General features: G+C 46.5%; 2 protein-coding genes across 3 annotated transcripts in view; one reads left to right on the top strand and one right to left on the bottom strand.

The window, feature by feature from the left end:
- Positions 1–8,052, bottom strand: part of RFXANK (regulatory factor X associated ankyrin containing protein) — an 11,351-nt gene extending 3,299 nt beyond the window's left edge. Inside the window, exons 1-7 of one of the 2 annotated variants that reach the window (XM_060275420.2) lie at positions 7,913–8,052; positions 4,595–4,805; positions 4,145–4,228; positions 3,333–3,398; positions 1,780–1,880; positions 1,562–1,687; positions 590–656 (exon numbers count right to left, since the gene is read on the bottom strand). In XM_060275420.2, coding sequence (XP_060131403.1) covers positions 590–656; positions 1,562–1,687; positions 1,780–1,880; positions 3,333–3,398; positions 4,145–4,228; positions 4,595–4,733 — 583 coding nt within the window. In that variant the 5' untranslated portion in view covers positions 4,734–4,805; positions 7,913–8,052. Of the gene's footprint in view, positions 1–589; positions 657–1,561; positions 1,688–1,779; positions 1,881–3,332; positions 3,399–4,144; positions 4,229–4,594; positions 4,806–5,511; positions 5,736–7,912 lie in introns of those variants that run through there. The other variant, XM_035120465.3, reaches the window with a different exon arrangement.
- BORCS8 (BLOC-1 related complex subunit 8) lies at positions 7,984–22,765 on the top strand. The gene is made up of 4 exons (XM_035120467.3): positions 7,984–8,080; positions 9,165–9,277; positions 21,146–21,210; positions 22,487–22,765. The coding sequence occupies exons 1-4, from the start codon at positions 8,044–8,046 to the stop codon at positions 22,590–22,592; spliced, it is 321 nt and encodes a 106-aa protein (XP_034976358.1). The 5' UTR covers positions 7,984–8,043; the 3' UTR covers positions 22,593–22,765.

The following is a 22,765-nucleotide window of genomic DNA, read 5'->3' as shown; positions in this document are numbered from 1 at the left end:
AAAAATCCAGTCCGGCGTGACTGCAAATTTTTCTTCTGAAAGTGTGAGAAAGTTGGGAGAACTAACCACTGCACCACCCTGCCTCAAAGATGTTTAAGTTGCCACCAAGTGAGAAATATCCCCTATAGCAGGCTTCCTCAAACTCGGCCCTCCAGATGTTTTGAGACTACAATTCCCATCGTCCCTGACCACTGGTCCTGCTAGCTAGGGATCATGGGAGTTGTAGGCCAAAAACATCTGGAGGGCAGAGTTTGAGGAAGCCCGCCCTATAGCATATTTCGCCACATCTAAGTCCATTGCAGGCAAAACAGGGAGCTTTGCGGCAACTCCCAAAAGCCAGCAGAGGCATGTGGCAAAACCAAAAAATGCTTCCATGGACTGAAGAGAGTTGGCAGCAAACTACTCGCACTCGCAGTAGACCCACTGAAATTAATGGACCCACGTTATTAGCGCTCGGGAGGAAGGCCCCGTTGGTTGACCCCCTCGTTCTCAGCTGCGGCCGAAGGGAGGCAAGCTTTGCTTCTCCATCCAAAAAGGAGATTGTCGCTCAGGTACGGAAGGACATCCCCCCCCCCCCGACACCACTTACCTAGCAAGGCCTCGATGCATTTGACATGGTTCCCGCGCACGGCATAGAGCAGAGGGGTCCCGCCGTTCTGCGGAGGCAACCGAAAAGCATCAGCACAAGGAGGAACACACACACACACACACACACACACACACACACACACTTTCTTAGGCAAATAGGCAAAAAACTGAAAATCCTTTGTTAAAAAATATCATCGAGATTTTAGGGACCCAGGTGGCGCTGTGGGCTAAACCACTGAGCCTAGGGCTTGCTGATCAGAAGGTCGGCGGTTCGAATCCCTGTGACGGGGTGAGCTCCCGTTGCTTGGTCCCAGCTCCTGCCAACCTAGCAGTTCGAAAGCATGTCAAAACGCAAGTAGATAAATAGGAACCGCTACAGCGGGAAGGTAAACAGCGTTTCCATGTGCTGCTCTGGTTTGCCAGAAGCGGCTTTGTCATGCTGGCCACATGACCTGGAAGCTATACGCCGGCTCCCTCGGCCAATAATGTGAGATGAGTGCGCAACCCCAGAGTCGGTCACGATTGGACCTAATGGTCAGGGGTCCCTTTACCTTTACCTTTATCATCGAGATTTAGACGGAATATAAAAGAAAAGAGGAAACCAGTGACAATCGGCAAGCCTTCAAATATCTCAAGGGCTGTCAGAGAGAAGAGGGAACAAGCTTGTTTTCTCCTGCTCTGGACTCAAACCAATGTCTTCAAGAACTTTCTAACAGTAGGAGCTGTTCGACCATGGGATGGAAGGGCCTGGCCTCTCCTTCCCCGAAGGTTTTTAAGCAGAGATTGGATGGCCATCTGTCCTGGATGCATTAGCTGCGATTCCTGCCTCGCAGGGGGTTGGACTAGATGACTCTTGGTGGCCCCTTCCAACTCTACAATCCTATGATTCTATGAATGAGGGGCCTGCCAAAGGCTGATTCAGGTCGGCGGGGTCATAGCTGCCCCCCCATCCACCCACCGATGCAAAAGTTACCCAGTCGTAAGTGTTGATGTCCACATCCTTCTCGAGGAGCAAGGTGACGATGTCTGTGTAGCCCCCCATGCTGGCAAGAGACAGGGCGCTCTCCCTCTCCTTTGCAAGGACGTGGGGGTCTGCGCCCTGGGGAGAGAGAGGACACACAGGGCTGTAGCCGTGGCTGGGAAAATGTGGGTGATCCTTGCGCTTCTCCCTCCCCAATGGATTTTCCTTACCCATTCCAGCATGCTGCGGATTGTCTCAATCTCCCCGAAAGCAGCGGCCCACATCAGCGGCGTGAAGCCCCGTTCGTCAGGCTTGTTTAAAAGGTTCTCGCCTGCCAAAACATTTCCAAAATTAGGGAGTTTATTTGACACAGGGGTAGGAAAGTTCAGGGGTCTTTATGTGGACCGCAGAACTGTCTTTCCTGGTGAAGTTAATTAAGTCATTTCGTGGTAGCATTTGGTTTTACAACAGATTTCTCTCATTCTCTGCAGTTTGTTTTTAATTTTTGTGATTTTCCTGCACACTGGCTGGAACGGCTAATGATTTAAGCCAGGGGTCAGCAAACTTTTTCAGCAGGGGGCCGGTCCACTGTCCCTCAGACCTTGGGGGGGCGGACTATATTTTTGGGGGGGAAATGAACGAATTCCTATGCTCCATGAATAACCCAGAGGTGCATTTTAAATAAAAGGACACATTCTACTCATGTAAAAACACCAGGCAGGCCCCACAAATAACCCAGAGGTGAATTTTAAATAAAAGGACACATTCTACTCATGTAAAAACACACTGATTCCCGGATTTAGAAGGCGACTGGGCCTGATCCAGCCCCCAGGCCTTAGTTGGCCCACTCCTGACTTAAGCGGTGCGATTGGGGGGGGGGGTTAATAAAACTAAGGGGGCAGTGGAAGCAAAAAAAAAGAAGAGAATAGAACATGTTTCGTCTTTTGTGTAATAACACTTACTGCCAGGCCGGACGCAGTTGCAGGACAACGACAACACAATTTTTATTTTAATATTATCGTTATCTTAATTTTCTGTGTATAATGTGAATGTTACTATGGTTGAGTTTAATGAATAATTCCATAATGCCAAGCTTCAAGGTGTCTTATTTACAACAACATATTTCTTCACTATATTGTAGAATGTCGGCAGAAATAAAGATCCCTAAAAGAACACAAATTTGTCACGGCATCTTTCTGTTTCTTCACTTAAAGAAAGCAGTTTTCCAGGGAGGCACTAAGTATTTTTTTTTCTGAAGGGAGCCTCTGTGGTGGATGAATGCCCAGAGTATTGAAATATGAAGTTCCCTCATATTCAGTATCCCTCAGAACTATGTCACCTATCATAGAGAAAGAAGATAAGCCAAATTCAAGTAGGTTTTGAGGAGGGTTATTTGAAAGAAGAAATACTGCACTGATATGTTAAGTCAGGCATCCCCAAACTGCGGCCCTCCAGATGTTTTGGCCTACAACTCCCATGATCCCTAGCTAACAGGACCAGTGGTCGGGGAAGATGGGAATTGTAGTCCAAAACATCTGGAGGGCCGAAGTTTGGGGGTGCCTGTGTTAAGTGTTGCAGAATAATGATTTGGAATAACCTTGCCTGGAGGAGAATTTTGCTGATCGTTGTAAACAGCTGTCAAACGATTAAATAAATGTTTTTTAAAAAACACCTTAAATAAATAAACCAACCCTGTGAGGCAGGTAACCCTGAGAGAGGCAGACTCTAGCTAGTGGGCAGGAAGTCAGAAGCGGGGGGGGGGGCCTTGGTATTCCTATCTCACCTTTCCTCAGATTTTCTTTCAACAGGACCAGTTCACCCTGGGCTGCCAGCTGATGAATAGAAAGAGCTGGAAATGTAAAAAAAACACAGTAAGGGGCTGCACAGAACCCAAATTCCAAGCCAGTTTTTGAAACATTATTGACCTGTTTTTATAAAATATGCAAATGCATTCAAACCATTCTTGCCTTTGCATAATTAATCCTCAGAGGGAGGAATGAAGCACAGCACTGACGCCTTTCATGATCGCCAGAAATGTCATTCACTGGCAATCATGAGGGATGGAAACTTGACTTTTGGATTAATGCCTTTAAAAAGAAACGGAATAAAATGGCCTGAGGAGTGGAGGGCAAATTTGCTCTTGAGCGCTCTGTTCATGAAGGGAAAGGGAAGGGCTTGGAGGGTGTTAGAGACCATTGGGAAGTCATTTAAGAGAGAAAGCAGAATCATAGAACCCACAACCCTGCGATTAAGATTATTGTGCTCTACCAACTCAGCGAATCCTGAACCTTGACTGATTTTTAACAAAAAAAAACCTGATTTCCCCCTTCAAGGTGCTAGTCCTCTTGAACAACAACAAAAGTGTATAGCCCGCCAGTTTACCAAGTGGTTTGGGAAGTCAGTTCAGAGGAAAAGCAGCATAACAGGATCGTGAACCTTGACTGACCTTAACAAGGAGCTAGTCCTCTTGAGCAACAGGGGGAAATGTATAAATGGGGGAGAATTGAAGCCACCTTGGCTTCAACTGATTCACAGTCCCTCCCCCCTTCCCCAGGTAAAGCAAAAATGTTTTTTGTGGCACCACAACAAACACACTGTCCAAAGTGGCCGGCAAGGCAGATGCCTCGTTGCCACGCTGCCGATTTGTCAGGGTGGTCGCCAGCTTCAGACTGCTTCCATCTGCATTTTTTAAGAAAGACAGAGAAAAGATGTTAAACCTGGAACCTTCATCTTTCAAGGACCGCTTCTCTCTATACGAACCGACCCAGACCCTCCAATCATCATCTGAGGCCCTTCCTCTGTGAAAAGTCCAGAGTGTGGCCACACAAGAACGGGGCCTTTTCTGTGATGGCTCCCCATATGTGGGATGCTCTCCCCAGGGAGGCTTGCCTGGTGCCTTCTTTACATATCTCTAGGCAACAGGTGAAAACATTCCTCTTCTCCCAGGCCTTTGGCTAATTAAACAAATTAAAAAGTATACACACTGAAAGTGAAATGAAATGAAATATCCTTTTTGAGGAAAGGCGACCGGGTTTGAAGACTTGCCATTTGGTGCAGGGACAGCCTGGTTCGGGTCGTCTTTCTCCTCTGAGTACGGATACAGCTGCAAGATGATGGATGCCTGATCGTCCTCCTGGTCGCTGGCAGGCATCTCTGGGTCCTTCGAGGGGGCATTGTGGGTCATTTCGGCAACAGGAGCTTCTGGAGAAATTGTGAAGGTGTCTATGGCGGCGGCAGGTCTACAGCGCCCTGAGAGCTTTGACACAGCAAAGAAACAGGAACACAAGAAACTGCCCTCAGACAAAGTCAGACAACTGGTTGGCCTGCTTCTGTACTGTCTACCCTGACTGGCAGCAGCTCTCCAGAATCCAGGCACGTCTGTGTCATTGGGGATTGCACCAGGGATGCAAAGCAGGTGCTCTGCCACTGAGCTGCGGTCCTTTCTTCAAAATTAAAAAGATTCTAGTCCTCACTATTCTTCCGAAAGCTACCTTGTACTGAGTCAAGTTGGGGGCATTCTCAACCTCACCAGCAGATGCCCAGGACTGAACCTGGGACCATCTTCAGACAAATCGTGCATTCTGTGGTAAAGGCCATAGCTCAGGGGTTAAGGATGAGGTGCTAGTCCTCATGATTCCAAGTAAAAGGCTGATTAACAGAAGCATAGGAAGTTTATAGACAGTCAGGCCACTGGTCCACCAAGCTCAGGGCTTCCAATACTGACTGGCTGTAGCTGTCCCATGTTTCAATCTCAGGGGGAGCCTCTCTAATTCCTACCTGGAGATGCCACTGAGAACTACTGCATACAATTATTATTATTATTATTATTATTATTATTATTATTATTATTATTATGTACCCTGCCCAACTCTTCACTGATCTGTTTACAACCCTTCTGAGGTCACCCCCGGGCCAAGTCTTGAAGGGATTTCCTGCCTCCAACATGTGACGTAAAAACTCACCAGCCTCTCCCATTAGAAGGGCAATGACCTCAAGTTTAAACCCAGCCCTTTAGAAAAGGTTGATGATCATAGTGCCGCCAAATCCACTTTGACGCATCTTCCCCTCTCTCTGGTCTCTGTGCCCGTCCGTGCAAAACTGAAAGTAACTTTATCTTCCCACAATGCATTTGCAGTAGCTCCCGCGGTGTGGCGGTGATGGCCTGGCCCTTTAAGAGCTTCTCAATGAGGTTGCGGAAGCCGGCATTGTTATGAATGAGCGGCGCGAGCTCGGCCTCCGCCCCGCCCTCTAGCTCCGCCAATCACCGGCCACTAACTAAGAGGAAGCGCTTTGACCCTTCCCCCAAAGGACGGTCTAAAGGGCCAGCCGTTCCATTGTTTTCTTTTTTTAAACCCTCCAGAAAATTTGGTTTTGATTATGCTTTAATGCATTGTGTTTATTTTATGTATTTTATTAGACCGCTGTTCTGAGCCAACGCCCGTCCAAAGCAGCTTCCAATTGAAAAAAATAAAATATTGTTTTCATTACCCTATAAAATTGTTTTTTAAAAAATATTTTATTTTTTTACAAAATACTGCAAAATTTAAAAAGTTAAAACACTCCACATAAACTTTAACAGCTGCCATCCTCAGAACCAATGAGCACTGAATATGAGGCTTTTACATGTTTTAACAGCAGGCAGCTCCTTGCAGGCTGTAGTGATACTGTAATCTCTTCCATCCTTTGTCACCGTAGTGCAGGCTTCTTCAAACTCCGCCCTCCAGATGTTTTTTGGCCTACAACTACCATGATCCCTAGCAGGACCAGTGGTCAGGGATGATCTGGAGGGCCGAGTTTGAGGAAGCCTGCCCTAGTGCCTCCCAGATGGTTTGGACTACAACTCCCATTAGCCTCAACCAGAATGAGGGTCTACTACAAGCATCCCCAAACTTCGGCCCTCCATATGTTTTGGCCTACAACTCCCATGATCCCTAGCTAACAGGACCAGTGGTCGGGAAAGATGGGAATTGTAGTCCAAAACATCTGGTGGGCCGAAGTTTGGGGGTGCCTGGTCTAAATCATACCCAGAGTAGACCCATTGAAAGGAATGGCTTGTATCAATCTGAGTCCTACTCAAAAATTAGACCCACTGAAAGCAATGGACCTAAACAGGTCACTTCTATTCATTTCAGTGGCATATCACAGAATCATAGAACTGTAAAGTTGGAAGGCAGACCCTCCAAGCATCCCTATTTTCCAGGGACAGTCCCGGATTTACAGAAGCTGCCCCAGTTTCTCATATGGACACAGAATGTCTCACCTTTCCTTAGGAAGCCCCTAGTTTCACTGAAGAAATGTTGAAGGGTATGGAGTTATGCAATCCCTGAGCTAATGAGATAAAACCTTTAGAATAAATCTGAAGGCAGCCCTGTATAGGGATTTTTTGTGTGAATGTTTAATGTTTTATTCTGTTTTTATATACATTGAAAGTCACCCAGAGTGGCTAGGGCACATAGCTGTCAACTTTCGGATTTGAAAATAAGGGATCAGCAGCCTCACCTGTCCCAGGGACAGTCTACTATGGTATATCTAACAATCCAGGATTGCAGTGGGAAACTGGAATAAGGAAATTTCCAGCAAAAAAATGGAAGGTTGACAGCTGTGGCTTGGAATAAGGGAGTTTACCGCAAAAAAAGGGAGGGTTGAGAGCTATGATGGGGCAACCCAGTCAGATGGCATACAAATAATAAAATTATTACTATTTTAAGGGAATAGGATGTCCCTTTTTTCATCGGAGAAATGTTGGAGTATATGGGAAGGGACCCCTCAGAATCATCTAGTCCAACCCCCTACAGTGCAGGAATATGCAGCTGTCCCTTATGGGGATCGAACTTGCAACTTGCAACCTTGGCATTAACCAACTGAGTAATCAATTTGACGCATAGTTTGAAAAGTTTTAAAACTTTCAAGGGAAAAATGAAAGAGAGGTCATTTGCAAAGGCACCAGTTTCTGTGCCAGACAAATCTAACGCCAGCTGAAATTCTAAACGCGCATACTAGGGAGTAAGTGCCATTGAACCCTGGTGTGGTGGCCTCACTTTTGAGTAGCCATGCATTTATTGGCTATAGTGGGGAAACTCCTGCATTCAGCCAGGAGGGGGGACCTCCAAGGCCCCTTATGGCTGGGATCCGTCTCTCTCGAAAGACAATGGAGTGCGCCTCCAAGGGTGAAGCCATCCAACCACCTTAGGGACGCCATTCCGGATTTCTGGGGGATATACAGTACTCCTGAGCCTGTTCTCCTCCCGAAGGGATCCCCCAGTGGAGGGTTAGGGTCAGAGTTTCCCTTCTCCCCAATGGTCTCCCTTCCCAGGCATCTGCCCCTCACTTCCCTCTACAGCGCCCAGTGGGAACCTTTCTCACCGGACGGTGTTTCCGAGCGGCTCCCCTTTCGGCGCTGCACGCGGCCCGTCGGAAGTGGCCTCGCAGCTGTCGTTCTTGTCCGGTGCCGCCGCCCGCTTTCCCTCCCGCCGCTTCGGGCTCTCCCCGGGATCATGGAGGAGCCGGAGATGCAGCTCAAAGTGAAGAAAGGTAGCGGCGGAGGAGCCACTTCCGGTGGTGTCGCGCCCAAAGGCGTCCGGGCAGGAATGGGGAGGGAGGGAGCGATGATTTGCAGAAGCGCAAAACCACAGCCAGGATTTGTGTGTTTGTTTTAGGGAAGCGCCTACAAAGCGGCCCCAGCCCCTCTTTTTCAAAGCTCATGCCTTTAAACTGAACGCCATGCGTCAAAGAGTGCCTCTGAGCCTGTGCAGATAGCATTCCCCTGACAGAATGCCTTCTTCTCTCCTGGTCACGCTGGAGCCCCGGAATGTCCTGCATGAGCAGGGAAACATTGTTTTATTGTTTATTATTATTATTATTAAATCATATTTAATCCACAGAAAGAATAATGACATTATTCTTTCATTAGTATTAATATTACGACGTTATAATTCCCTTCATGTCAATAGTACCGGTATGTAGTAGTGGGGAACGGAGTCATAACCATTCCCCCCTGTGTTTATTGTGGTGGGTGGCACAGTTTAATTGCATCGGAAATGACTTGCGTTAGACCCATTGGAAGCAATGGCCCTGTGAGGTGGGTGAAGAGGTCGCCCAGTGGGCTTTGTGGTGGAGCGGGGATTCGAACCCTGATCTCCCAGGTCCTTGCACGACACTCTCACCGCTACACCCCACTAGCTAGACCTTGTGCAATGGTGCAGCTCTATAAATTAAGTAGGTAACTAAATATGGGGAAAGCAAAATGTCACATAGAGAAGGATCTGAAAAAAAATCCTGGTAGCTTGAATCTGTTTTATTCTGGATTGTTTTATCTCAACCCCACTGAATTTTCCCCCCTTTAAAATACAAAGCTTTTTACTTTCAAATACAAAGCGTTATAGAAATGAAAATAATAATAATAAATCCCATTGCAAAAAAAGGCACCTAGACATTCCGTTGTGACCGCAGCCTAGTTTTAATGTACCATTTGGTAATTAGCTTATATATCCGAGTTTCTAACACTGGTAATGGTTGTAGTAGTAGTGATGATGATGATGTTGATAATGGCTGGAAAGGATTTCCTGGCTTGGCAATGAAGCTGCAATTAAAATTAACATCTCCCCATTCTTCCTAGTGACAGACAAGTTTACAGAGAGCATGTATGTCTTGGCCAACGAACCTTCTGTGGCTCTGTATCGGCTTCAGGAGCATGTCAGGCGCTCCCTCCCGGAGTTGGCCCAGCATAAGGTACGCCACCTTCAAACCCAGGAGTGAAAAAAATCAAATACCCACCATGCTTAATTATGGTCCATGCATTGCAGGGGGTTGGGCTACATGGCCCTTGGGATCCCCTCAAATTCTGTGATTCACCAGCACCAGATCAGCTAGCTAGCTCATGGGTAGGTAAACTAAGGCCCGGGGGTCGGATCCTGCCCAATTGCCTTCTAAATCCGCCCCGTGGACGGTCCAGGAATCAGCGTGGTTTTACATGAGTAGAATGTGTCCTTTTATTTAAAATGCATCTCTGGGTTAAATGTGGGGCCTACCTGGTGATTTTACATGAGTAGAATGTGTGCTTTTATTTACCATAAATTGCATCTCTGGATTATTTCTGGGGCATAGGAATTCATTCATTATTATTTTTTCAAAATATAGTCCAGCCCGCCACAAGGTCCTGTAGAATCTATCAGTTCTATTTTATCTGCACAATTGGAATGAATTTCAGGAACCAAAATGCAAAAATGCCTGAGCAGAAGTGGTGAACAATGTTATAATTAATTGTTGTTGCTTTTCTTCACTTACCTCACTGCCCTAGTTAGGAAGAATATTCCTACATTATGAATGGGCTGTGTCACCATTAAGAAAAAGAGGTCGGAATAGGCCAATATATATGTGGACTGTCTCTGTGTCAAGTGACTTTCTTCTTTAAGTTCTCAAAGCTCTTAACCAAGCTCAGGGTTGTCCTCTGAACTAGCCAGATGTTTAACTGAGAATCAATCAGTCTGTTCGTCATTTGAAAAATATGACTTTAGAGCTGTCTTGCCTCAAATGGCAACTGGACATTCCTTTCTGGCAGCTGCAACATTGGTTTAAGGAGCCACTTGGTGCCTAGCGCATATATCTGAGTTTCGAACACAGCCCAAAGCTGCAGTTCTCAGGGAAGAGGATTTGATTGTTAAATCCTCTTGGGAATTGTAGCTCTGGGAGGGGGAAGATGGGTCTCCTAACAGCTCCCACTACCATGAATGTAGTAAAATCCTGCATCAGAGAACCTGCCAGCCTCTAAATGTTGTCACTTCCCAATGTTCCAGCGGAGAGTCAGATAGGATGGATGAGTGTAGAAACATGTGCAAGCCCACAGTTAATGCTTGAAGTTTTATAGTGTTTTTATATTTTGCTGGAAACAGCCCAGAGTGGCTGGAGCAATCCAGTCAGAATTATAAAATTATTATTATTACTAGCTGGCCCTGCCACGTGTTGCTGTGGCTAAGCCCTGTGACTGCCACCACCCTGTGTCGATCCATGGCGTACCCCGCCCCCTCCCACCCCCGGCTTTTCCCTGTGATTCTCCCCAACCTGTCCCGTCCCATGATGTATCACGCCCCCTCTTCCCACCCCCCACCCCGGGTCATCCCTGTGACTGGTCCCACCATGTCCTGACCTATCCCGTCCCCTCCTCCCCCCAACCCCCACCCAGGTGAGTCAGTACCTCCATTCAGCCTAGTCTGTAAAGGCTTCAGCCTAGTATGTAAACGGCAGCCAAGATGCTGTTGAGAGGGAAGGTTCTATAGGTGCAGTACCAGTGTAGCTGCCACTAGAGGGCACTGGTTTGCATCCTGGTTCTTTTCCCAGCATGCACTTTCAGCTGAGTGGTGCATTCTGGAACAGGTTTTTTTTTTTTTATTTCACCTGGTGGAGGTGTGGCATCTGTCTTTGAAAACCTTATAAGAGCCTTCGGACATTCGTTTTGGACATTGTGTTCAAATTTGAACACAAATTTTCGCCCACGTGTTGCTGTGACTCATCCCTGTGTCTCCCCCCACCCTGTCCCGATCCATGATGTATCCCGTCTCCCCACCCCACCCCACCCCGGCTCATCCCTGTGATTTTCCCCTCCCTGTCCCAACCCATGACCTATTCCGTCCCCTCCCCACCCCCAACACCTACCCATGCAAGTCCCTACCTCCATTTGGCCTAGTTCGGCCTAGTCTGTAAAGGCGAACCGAGGTGCTGTGGAGAGGGAATGTTTTCTAGCTGCAGTACCAGTGTAGCCGCCAATAGAGGGCGAAGTTTTTCTAGCTGCAAAATGATATGGCGTCTGTTCCCTTGTTGTCCAGTGGAGGGCGCTATGGGTTTTTTTTAAAAAAAAATGTTACGTTTTTACCTGCCAAAGGTTTGGCATGTGTGGAATCTAAGGTTATGTTGGCACTCACGTATTGGTACTGGACGCTGTGTCCAAATTTGAACACAATCGGTCAAGTGGTTTTCAAGAGTGGAGAGTCCCAAACATGGACCCTTACATATATATATATATATATATATATATATATATATATATATATATATAATTATTATTACTACTACTACTACTACTACAGGATGCCCTGTCCTCCATCGGGAGAGGGCCATTTCCCTCATCTCATTATATTTTGGATTTATTGATTACGTTTCTTTCTCACCCTCTTTCCTCCAAGAAGCTCTAGGCGGCGTGTGTGGTTCTCCCTCTCCCCATTTTAGCCCACAACAACCCTGTGAGGTAGGCAGTTGTTGTCATCGTTGTCATTATGGTACAGATTTGCGGGCTTCTTCATACAGCGAAGCCAGCCTTCGCAGAATAGAAACAGAGCAGGGTGCACAAATGCGAGCCCTGAAAACGAGAAAATCGGCGAACTCTAAAGCAACAAAACCATCCATGCAAACTCCTGAAAACGGCAAAACCATTTCACCACATATAAAGCTTATTTTTCCATAAATAACTGGGTTACAGGAGCTGGAGGTGGCGAAGGCGAGTCTCTCCTCCGCCCCACCCCTGTTTAATCCTCACAACCATCCTGCGAGGTAGGCTAGGCTGAGGGGCAGTGACTGTCCCCCCCCAAGGTCACCCAGAGAGCTTCCTGGCCCAGTGGGAGGATTTGAACCTCGGCCTCCCAGGTCCTACGTGTGCAGATCAGTCTCTGGAGGGAGGGGGCTAGTTCTTACTGGGAGGGGGAGGTGTTGGATGAGAGGGTATTTTGGTTCTTTGAAAAGGGATAGAGAATCAATACAGCAGGGAGGGGAGATGTTATCCGGGCTGCTTGTTCCCAAACTTATTTAAAAAGTCCCTTGTTTAATTTAGGGGCTTGTATTAATAGTGGTGCCGTAGGGAGAGCAGGGTTTTGGAAGAGAATGCTAGCGAAATGGAGAAGGTCACCCTGCTGTCTTTCTTCCTTAAAAAAGAAAAAATTCATCAAGGATTTATTCATCTTTTCCAACTAGGCAACATCTCACGGATAAGCTGTCCTGGCGAGAGAGAGGGATTTGTTATTCCCCAGTTCCGAGTTAGAGAAAGCAACCTCCTCCCTCTGTTTCCCCCCCCCACCCCTTAGCTATCTTTTGGGGACTGGGATCTGCTGTTTATTCCTCCCCTGTCCCGTTAATTCCATTGTCTTGAGCATTAGCCAGCTTAAGTTAATGCAAGCCATCCAAGGGAGGCGATCTGAGATTGTTTGAATTTTCTGGACTTGGGGGGGCATGAGTGTGTTTTGCATTAAACCACAGCTACCTTCCATTCAGGTGGCGGGTGGGTGGCGATGTGGGTTAAACCACAGAGCCTGGGGCTTGCCGATTGGAAGGTCGGCGGTTCGAATCCCCATTACGGGGTGAGCTCCCATTGCTCGGTCCCAGCTCCTGCCAACCTACCGTAGCAGTTCGAAAGTACGTCAAAGTGCAAGTAGATAAATAGGTACTGCTACAGCGGGAAGGTAAACGGCGTTTCCGTGCGCTGCTCTGGTTCGCCAGAAGCGGCTTTGTCATGCTGGTCACATGACCTGGAAGCTGTACGCTGGCTCCCTCGGCCAATAATGCGAGATGAGCGCCGCAACCCCAGAGTCGGTCACGACTGGACCTAATGGTCAGGGGTCCCTTTACCCTTTACCTTTCATTCACCCCTTTAGTTTTTTAAAAAGGAAGTTAATGGGCCTTTGGGATTGGCATCTGTTACGTTTTTACGCTGTTTGTTATAGCTTTATCAACCCGACCCATCAAGGGTTGACTCAGACTCCTTGTTGACTGACTGGACATTCCATGAGGGGAGGGGAATGGTTGAATGTTTAAAGAGAAGGAACAGCCATTTTTTCAGTGGAGAGGGTGCCAGGGAGCGGGAGTGTGAGGGTGGTTAGTGTGGGAATGTTCAGGAATGTGGATGAGGAGATATTGTTTAATATATCCTATCCCCGCTTGCGCTAGCAAGCACAAAACTTTAGCAGAGTAAAACATTCCCCTTTTTGCAAAATACACAGCAGAAGAACGTTTGCGCAGGCTTGATTTAAGCCACTAAAATAAAGTGTATTTTCCTGGTATTTCCCCTTTTTCCCTCTTAAAAGAAAAGACACAACACAATGCTCTTAAAAGTATAAAAGATGTTTACTTACAAGCATCTCGAGGTACAGCACACTCAAGAGGTAGACTTGCTTAGTTAAAAGGTAATATATACATTGTGAAGTTCACTTATAAGAAGTGAGACTCCATCTCATCTCTCTCTCTAGGCTGGAGGCCTTGAGGGAGAGACTCACTAAGATGTGTGTAGTCCAAGAGGTCTGGTCCAAGAGAGGGAAAATGGCTGTTTCCTTCGGGATTTATCTGCCACTTCCTCAACTCATTTGCATGTGAAGGAAGAGGAAACTACGCTTAGTCATATCCTCCTCCTCAGTCCTCCAAGTGGACTATCTAGGGATTGTTGTGACTTGACTGCACTTAACCCTTTGCATCCCACAAAAACCCCTTCTCAGGCAATTCACAACATACACAAAAACATACATAAATAACTTTAATCAACCACCCAAGAGTCCCAGCTTGCCACGAAGATCCTGGAACTTCTCTCTTGGCAGGGGCTTTGTTAGGACATCTGCAGTCATCTGGTCAGTGTTGCAGTAACACATTTCAACAAGTCCATCCTCGATCACCTGGCGTATGTAGTGGTACCTGACCCCAATGTGTTTGGTGCGTGCAAGGAACTTTTCACTTTGTGTCAGCTTCATACTGCTCTGATTGTCCTCCATCAAGCTGACAGGTCCCGTTCTTGGCACGCCAAAGTCCTTCAGGAGCTGATCCAGCCAGGGGATCTCTCTGCAAGCTTCCGAAGCCGCAATGTACTCAGATTCTGTGGACGATAAAGCTACACATTTCTGTTTATAGCTGCCCCATGCAATAGCTCCGTCCCCATACATAAAAACATAGCCACTTGTGGATTTATAATCCTTATTGTCCCCAGCCCAATCCGCATCAGTGTACCCAAGCAGTTTAGGGTCTCTGACAGCTGGCAGTTTTAATTTACAGTCCATGGTTCCCTTTAGATAACGAACAACCCTCTTAACTCCAGCCCAATCATGCTCAGTGGGACAACTTACTTTCCTACTTAGGATCCCCACTGCACTTGCCAGGTCAGGTCTGCATGTGGTAACCAAATACAAAAGTTTGCCGACCGCTGACCTGTATTGCGTGTTGTTTGGCAGCAACTTCGAACCTTGTTGATTCTTCAAGAAGTCTGTGGCCATCGGTGTCGCAACTGGGTGTGCGTCCTGCATCTGCATGCTTTCAATCAGTTCAGTTATCTTTTGCCTTTGGCTGAGTAAGAACGATCCATCCTCTTCTCTCTCAACTTGAATTCCCAAGTAGTATTTCACTTTTCCAAGTTCCTTGACCTCTACTTCCCTGTTGAGGTGTTTGACTATGTCTTTATAGTCTTTCTCATTTGACGTAGAAATTAAAAGGTCGTCAACAAAGGCTAAAATGTACGAAAACTGTCCATTCCTTTGTTTGGTGTACAAGCACTTATCAGCAGTCCCTTGCTTGTACCCAAGCTGCACCAGCATCTCATGGAGTTTCTGGTTCCAAGCCCTCGCTGCTTGCTTCAAACCATAAAGTCCTTTCTGCAGCTTGCACACTAGATGTGCCTCATTTGGTTTAATGAAACCTTTGGGCTGCTTCATATAAATCTGCTCAGAAATTTCGCCGTGAAGAAAAGCTGTCGCAATGTCAATATGGTAAACTGACATTTGCTTAGATGCTGCAATACTTAAAAGTAGTCTGACACTGCTGTATCGAACTGTCGGTGCAAACACTTGATCGTAATCCTCTCCATACTTCTGGGAAAAACCTTGTGCCACAAGCCTAGCTTTGTAGCGTTGCACCTCCCCTTCTGAACCCTTTTTAACCTTGAACACCCATTTACTTCCAATTGCTTCCTTACCAGGAGGTAGTTCTGTGAGTGTCCAGGTCCTGTTCCGATGAAGTGCATCTATCTCCTCCTGAGCAGCTTTCCTCCAGAGACTGGCTTCATCTGGTGGCATCCTCTCTATCTCTTCCCATTTGGAAGGTTCCTGTGGAGACGCCGACCTTGTAAGGTAGGACAGCCGTAATGGTGGAACACCTCTGTTGGTTCTGGATGAGCGTCTGACCTCTGGTCTTTCGACCGCATCAGCTTCCTCATCCTCCTCCAGCAGTGGCATATCCCCATACAGCTGCTCGTCATCATCTTCGTCTCTGGTGCTGCCAGGGGCCTGGACCTCCACGTCTTCTCGGGTGTCACCTATAGGGGGTGCTACGACACTAGAAGTTGGATTAGTACTTTGTATTGGTTCAAAAGGAAAAATCACAAATTCCTCATCCTGTGGCTCCTTGGAACAATCAATGGCAGTGTCCTTTGTATCAACTTTGCCTTGCTCATCGAAGTAAATTACATGCTGCGAACTTGTCTTGCCAGTTTGCGGATCCAAGACTCTATATCCTTTTCCTCCAGAAGCGTACCCAACTAGGATCCCTGCCTTCGCTCTGGAATCAAGTTTGTGTCTGTGCTCTTTGGGCACATGATAGTAGCACAAACTTCCAAATACACGTATATGTGACAAATTTGGGGCTTTTCCATGCCAAAGTTCAAATGGTGTGCGCTCTGCGCCTTTTGTGGGCAGTCTGTTCTGAAGATAGACTGAGCAACGAGCCGCTTCACCCCACAGCCTGTGTGACAAGTTAGCTTCCTTTAGCATGCACCTTGTCATTTCCAAAATGGATCTAAATTTCCTCTCTGCAATTGAGTTTTGTTGGGGTGTGTAGGCAACTGTGGTCACGTGTGATATGCCTTCTCTAGCCATGACGGCCTGCATCTCATGTGAACAAAATTCCCCACCATTATCGGACATTAAAATGGAAGGGGCTCGCTGGAACTTGTTCTTGACCATGTTAAGATAGTCCCTGAACAATTCCACTGTCTCACTCTTCTCCTTGATAAAGTAGGCTACGCAGAATCTCGAGAAATCGTCCAAAAATATCAAAATATATTTATTACCTCCTAGAGAAGACACATTCATTGGTCCACATAGATCTGTATGGACAATGTCCAATACTTTAGTGCTTCTCTTCTCTGCACAACGTGGGAAAGAAGGTTTAGTTGCTTTCTCACTAACACAAGTTATACATTTTGATGTTGGTGTATTTGTGTTGCTTTGCTTTACCTGCAGACCTCTCACAAGATCACCTTTCTGTAGTTCCAGAATAACGTTGGTGTCTCTGTGTCCAAGTCTCTTGTGCCAGAGATCCAGACTTCCTTCGTCCTTTTGACTTGGTTGCGCCACCTTTGCAGACTGGTTCTGCTGGTTCTCTGAAACATTAAGCTCATATACACCATCCTTTAGTGTGCCTTGAACATAAACTTCATCATGCTTAGTCACAATACATTGTCCTTTTTCAAATGTAATTTTAAAACCTTTCCTGTCCAAACTGGACACGCTGAGTAAGTTGCAATTAAGCTTTGGTGCAAACTTAACTTCAGTTATCTTAGTATTAATTGTTTCATGATCTACGTTGAATTTCAAATTCACAGTTCCTGAACCAATTGCCTTTACAATGTTGCCATCAGCAATCTCAATTTCAGAGGTTTCATCCCCATTAATCTCATTAAAATACTCCTTTTCATAACAGAAATGAGAACTCGCTCCACTGTCAAGAATCCACTTATTGCGCTTATTTTCACAATCCTGGACAGCTAAACTCCTCTCCTGCATCAACATGGTTTGCTCATGACTCCCCTTCTTAACACCTTGTGGTTTTGAGGGGTGGGATTCAACTTTATCCCCATTTTGACTCTTGCAGTTCCTTGCTATGTGGTTTTTCCCATTGCATTTAAAACAAATTATTTCTCTAGATGTCTGTCTGGACTTTCCAAAATGCTTGGATGCATAGCTGCTATCCTTCCTCCTTGGATTCCTTTCTTGAGAATCAAGGCTATCTCTGCATTCCTCTCTTAAATGGTTGATAAGCTCATTAAAAGTTAAATCCTTTGTGTGATCCATTATACTTTTAAATGGAGCAAACGTAGGTCCCAATGATGCAAGCATAAACGTTACTTTAGTCACATCATCAAAGGCTCTGGGAGTAAGGGCAATTCTTTGAACAATCTCAGAAAAATTCTTAAAATGCTCTGTAAACTCTTCTCTAGAATTCATCTTCAACTTGAGTAACTTATCCAACAAGTATCTATAGGAACTCTCTGTAGATTGTGCATAAATGCGTTCAATGTCCTCTAGGATCTTAGATGCATCATCTTCAAAATTTATCATTGATAGATGCTCATTCCTCAAACTGCTCAAAATTATGTGCTTGGCTTCATCATTTTTAATACTCCAAGCTTCTATCTTAGCTAAAGCTTCTGCATCGGTTCCTGTAGGCTTTTCTTCCTTAATGGCCTGCAGAACACGCCTAGCAGCAAGATAAACTAAAACGCGCTGCTTCCACTGCACAAAATTATTGTCATCCAGCAGCATAAAACTTGGTCTTGCCTCACTATCAAAACTGGAGCTTGCCATCTTAAAACTTCAAAAATTTCCAAAATTCAAAAATCTTTCAAAAATCAAATTCAAAATCTCAAAAATATCTTCACTACCTCTGAGCTTTCTCAGTGCTGTAAACTCTGAGGGAGGGGAGGGGTAGTTAATCCCCCAAGCACACTGCAGAACAAAGAGACCATGTGCTCAACCAGGAAATCCTAACTGGAAAAATCCTACAGAGTTCAAAATCACAATCCAAATCAATCCTTCAAAAATACACAAAATACGCAACTCTGGGCCGCAATAACCCTATGTGGGAATGTTCAGGAATGTGGATGAGGAGATATTGTTTAATATATCCTATCCCCGCTTGCGCTAGCAAGCACAAAACTTTAGCAGAGTAAAACATTCCCCTTTTTGCAAAATACACAGCAGAAGAACGTTTGCGCAGGCTTGATTTAAGCCACTAAAATAAAGTGTATTTTCCTGGTATTTCCCCTTTTTCCCTCTTAAAAGAAAAGACACAACACAATGCTCTTAAAAGTATAAAAGATGTTTACTTACAAGCATCTCGAGGTACAGCACACTCAAGAGGTAGACTTGCTTAGTTAAAAGGTAATATATACATTGTGAAGTTCACTTATAAGAAGTGAGACTCCATCTCATCTCTCTCTCTAGGCTGGAGGCCTTGAGGGAGAGACTCACTAAGATGTGTGTAGTCCAAGAGGTCTGGTCCAAGAGAGGGAAAATGGCTGTTTCCTTCGGGATTTATCTGCCACTTCCTCAACTCATTTGCATGTGAAGGAAGAGGAAACTACGCTTAGTCATATCCTCCTCCTCAGTCCTCCAAGTGGACTATCTAGGGATTGTTGTGACTTGACTGCACTTAACCCTTTGCATCCCACAGTTAGGTTATCTAGTACATGAGTAACAAGGTTATTACCATTGAAACTAAGCTTGTACAACAGGAAATACCTTAAAGCAACCATTACGTTCTGGAGAAATAAAATTTCCAGTGTTAAAGTGCCAATCAGAAAATCGTCTGTGTTATTTTCCAGCCAAGGTACATGAAACTCATTCATGAGGACACCCATTAAAAAGACAACATTTCCTTCAAGAGTGGAACTGTTAGTTTGTGTCTTTGGGGTGCGCCAAGAGGGCGAGCCAGGCAGACAGACCCAGGGTGTCATAAAGTTACCCCAGGGAAGGGGCAAGCTTTTAAAGGAAGGGATTCTTAGAGGCAGAACTCCCTATACTGTGGACACAAGGGATAGTCTCAGATACAGCCCTGAACTTTAATAGGTACCTGGACACGGTTGTGCTGGAAGAGGACTCTCTTTTGTATAAAAGAAGAGGAAATAGAATAAAACCCTTGAGTGCATGAGGGAATACAGAAAGGCTAAGGGGAGCAATAGGGGGGGAGGCTCGGTTTACGCCAGACCATCCCTGTTAGTTCTTTTAATAAGTGAGAGGTAGAATAAATAAGACGGAAGCAAGGGTCTTTCGTCGCAGCATCGGTCTGTCTCAGGAGACAATGGAGTGCACCTTTGAGGGTGAAGTCAAGCTGTTGGAAGGTTGCAGCACCTGCTGTGGCTGTAGAGACCAACGCGGGAGAGACATATTGCATTGCAGCCGGGGCAGATGAAGGCATCTGATTGTGCTGCTGCATTTCTTCTTCTCTGTGCTCCTCCCGGCACAGTCATTCCTCCTCTGATCCACTGCTATGGATGCAAACCTGACTGCAGACATCTTTGTAACACAGAGTCTGCCAATGGGTTAGGGTTCTTGGGGATCCTGCCACCTTCCATTCTGTGCACGTGGCCAAGCCAGAGTAGACATCGCTGAGACTGGAGTGCGAACAAGCTGGGAACGTGGGCTTGGCGTAGCACATTTTGGTTTGAGGCTCTCTCCTGCCATGCGATGCCCAAAATCTTCCTAGTGCAGCACCTGTGACCCAGTGTTAGAAACTCAGATATATAAGCTCAGCGCCAAGTGGCTCCTTAAGCCAAGGTTACAGTCACCCAAACAGAATGCCTTGTAGCCATTTGGAGAGCAGTTGGCGCTAAAGTTGTATTGTTCAGTACGGTTTTTTGATTTTTAAAATTTGTTCTGATTGTGTGGATGAAATATAACGGATAGAATTCCACAGGGTGGGGCCCTAGTGTGTGAACACAGTCCAGACCCAAGGATCCCCAGATGGCGGAGGCATCAGGCACCATCCTGGCACCCGGGCATCTTCACTTGGTTGCAAGCGGCCGATAACCAGGTGCAAAATGCGCCTGGCAAATTTCGAGTGCTGCTGTGACCGTATAATAAATGTTTGATTGACTAAGGTAGTTTGTTTTCTCTGCAAAGGAGGTTACCCATTGTGTACCTGTGGCTAAATCTGCTGTCCATCTGTAGGGCTTTCTTGCAGATAAGTTCAGATATCTGAGTTCAGATATTTAAGCATAATAAAGGTAAAGGTAAAGGGGCCCCTGACCATCAGGTCCAGTCGTGTCCGACTCTGGGGTTGTGGCGCTCATCTTGCTCTATAGGCCGAGGGAGCCGGCGTTTGTCCACAGACAGCTTCCAGGTCATGTGGCCAGCATGACAAAGCTCCTTCTGGTGAACCAGAGCAGCACACGGAAACGCCGTTTACCTTCCTGCCGGAGCGGTCCCTATTTATCTACTTGCACTTTGACGTGCTTTCGAACTGCTAGGTTGGCAGGAGCTGGGACCGAGCAACGGGAGCTCACCCCGTCGCAGGGATTCGAACCGCCGACCTTCTGATCAGCAAGCCCTAGGCTCTGTGGTTTAACCCACAGCGCCACCTGTGTCCCTTTAAGCATAATAGGCCAGCCTTATTTTGGAGACGTAGGGGGCTGCCCATTGCCCCTCTGAAAGACTTATGCAATTGTAGAGTTGGAAGAGACCCCCAAGGGTCGTGGCAGCCTTTTCTCCTTGGGCAGTTTGTGACCAGAACCCCCACCCCACCAAAAAAGCACTAGGGTTTGTATTTTGATGTGCTGCGTGGCATTGTTTAGCGCATCAAGCTAGAACTGAAGAGGCCCAGGTTGCTTCTCGGAGATCATCACCCTATCGCCTTTTCTCCTTGCAGGCCGACATGCAGAGCTGGGAGGAGCAAAGTCAAGGGGCCATCTACACCGTGGAGTACGCTTGCAGGTACTGGGGGGGAAGCCTGCGGGGCTGCATCCCTTTCCCAAAGATGCTTCCCAAGCACCCATAGATAGGCTGCGGGGGGGGGGGGGGAGACAGCAGAGAACCTCTGGTGTTGATCCCCATTTCCATGGCTAACTGTACTAAACTGAAACCAAAATCCACACTGCTTAAAATTAGAATTCAGACTTCCAGGTATCTCATTGCAGCTAAGAGAAATAGGAACTTGACATGCAATTCAGAAGTCTAGTGACCCCATGAATCATAGAATCGTAGAGTTGGAAGAGACCACAAGGGCCATCCAGTCCATCCCCCTGCCCAAGCAGGAAACACCATCAAAGCATTCCTGACAGATGGCTGTCAAGCCTCTGCTTAAAGACCTCCAAAGAAGGAGACTCCACCACACTCCTTGGTAGCAAATTCCACTGCCGAACAGCTCTTACTGTCAGGAAGTTCTTCCTAATGTTTAGGTGGAATCTTCTTTCTTGTAGTTTGAATCCATTGCTCCGTGTCCGCTTCTCTGGAGCAGCAGAAAACAACCTTTCACCCTCCTCTATATGACATCCTTTTATATATTGGAACATGGCTATCATATTACCCCTTAACCTTCTCTTCTCCAGGCTAAACATACCCAGCTCCCTAAGCCGTTCCTCATAAGGCATTGTTTCCAGGCCTTTGACCATTTTGGTTGCCCTCCTCTGGACACGTTCCAGCTTGTCAGTATCCTTCTTGAACTGTGGTGCCCAGAACTGGACACAGTACTCCAGGTGAGGTCTGACCAGAGCAGACAGGATGCTGGAATAGATGGGCCACTGGCTTTTGTAGCTGCTGCATCACACTGTTGACTCATGTCAAGTTTGTGGTCTACCAGTACTCCTAGATCCTTTTCACATGTACTGCTCTCAAGCCAGGTGTCTCCCATCCTGTATTTGTCCCTTTCATTTTTTTTGCCCAAGGGGAAAAAGGGAGGACAACTATAGGAGGACAACTATGATCTGGTAACCAAGCCTTATGAGGAACGGTTGAGGGAGCTGGGTATGTTTGGCCTGGAAAAAAGGAGACAAGAGATTATGAGAGCCATCTTCAAATATCTCAAGGGCTGTCACATAGAGGAGGGAGCAAGCTTGCTTTCTGCTGCCCCAGAAGGGAGGATCCAAATCAATGGCTTCAGGTTACAAGAATGGAGATTCCAACTAAACACCAGGAAGAACTTTCTGACAGCAAAATAAAAATAAATAATAATAATGCCGTCTCAAGTACTATCTCTCTCTCTCTTTTCCAGTGCCATCAAAAACATGAAAGACAGCAGCGTTTATTTCAAGAGCATCGAGGGTCTGCTCAGGCACACCATTGCGGTGAAAGACCGCCTGAATGCTGCCCGCAGGTAGCTCCAAGAAGCCCCCCATGAAGCCCCCCACGAAGCCCCCTCCCACCCCCAGAGGAGTCCCAGGGTCTGGTCGGTGCAAGAGGCCAAGACAGCAGCAGTCTGCACAGTGTTGATTGTGGCTGACTTTTTAAATTAAATCTTGTTAATATTAAAGCTTAGCAAGCAGCAAACCGA

The sequence above is a fragment of the Zootoca vivipara genome, chromosome 6 (genome assembly GCF_965207765.1).
Source record: "Zootoca vivipara chromosome 6, rZooViv2.hap1.1, whole genome shotgun sequence".
Taxonomy (NCBI): domain Eukaryota; kingdom Metazoa; phylum Chordata; class Lepidosauria; order Squamata; family Lacertidae; genus Zootoca; species Zootoca vivipara.
Note: the sequence above shows the minus strand (reverse complement) of the source record. Positions and strands in the feature narration are given on the sequence as shown.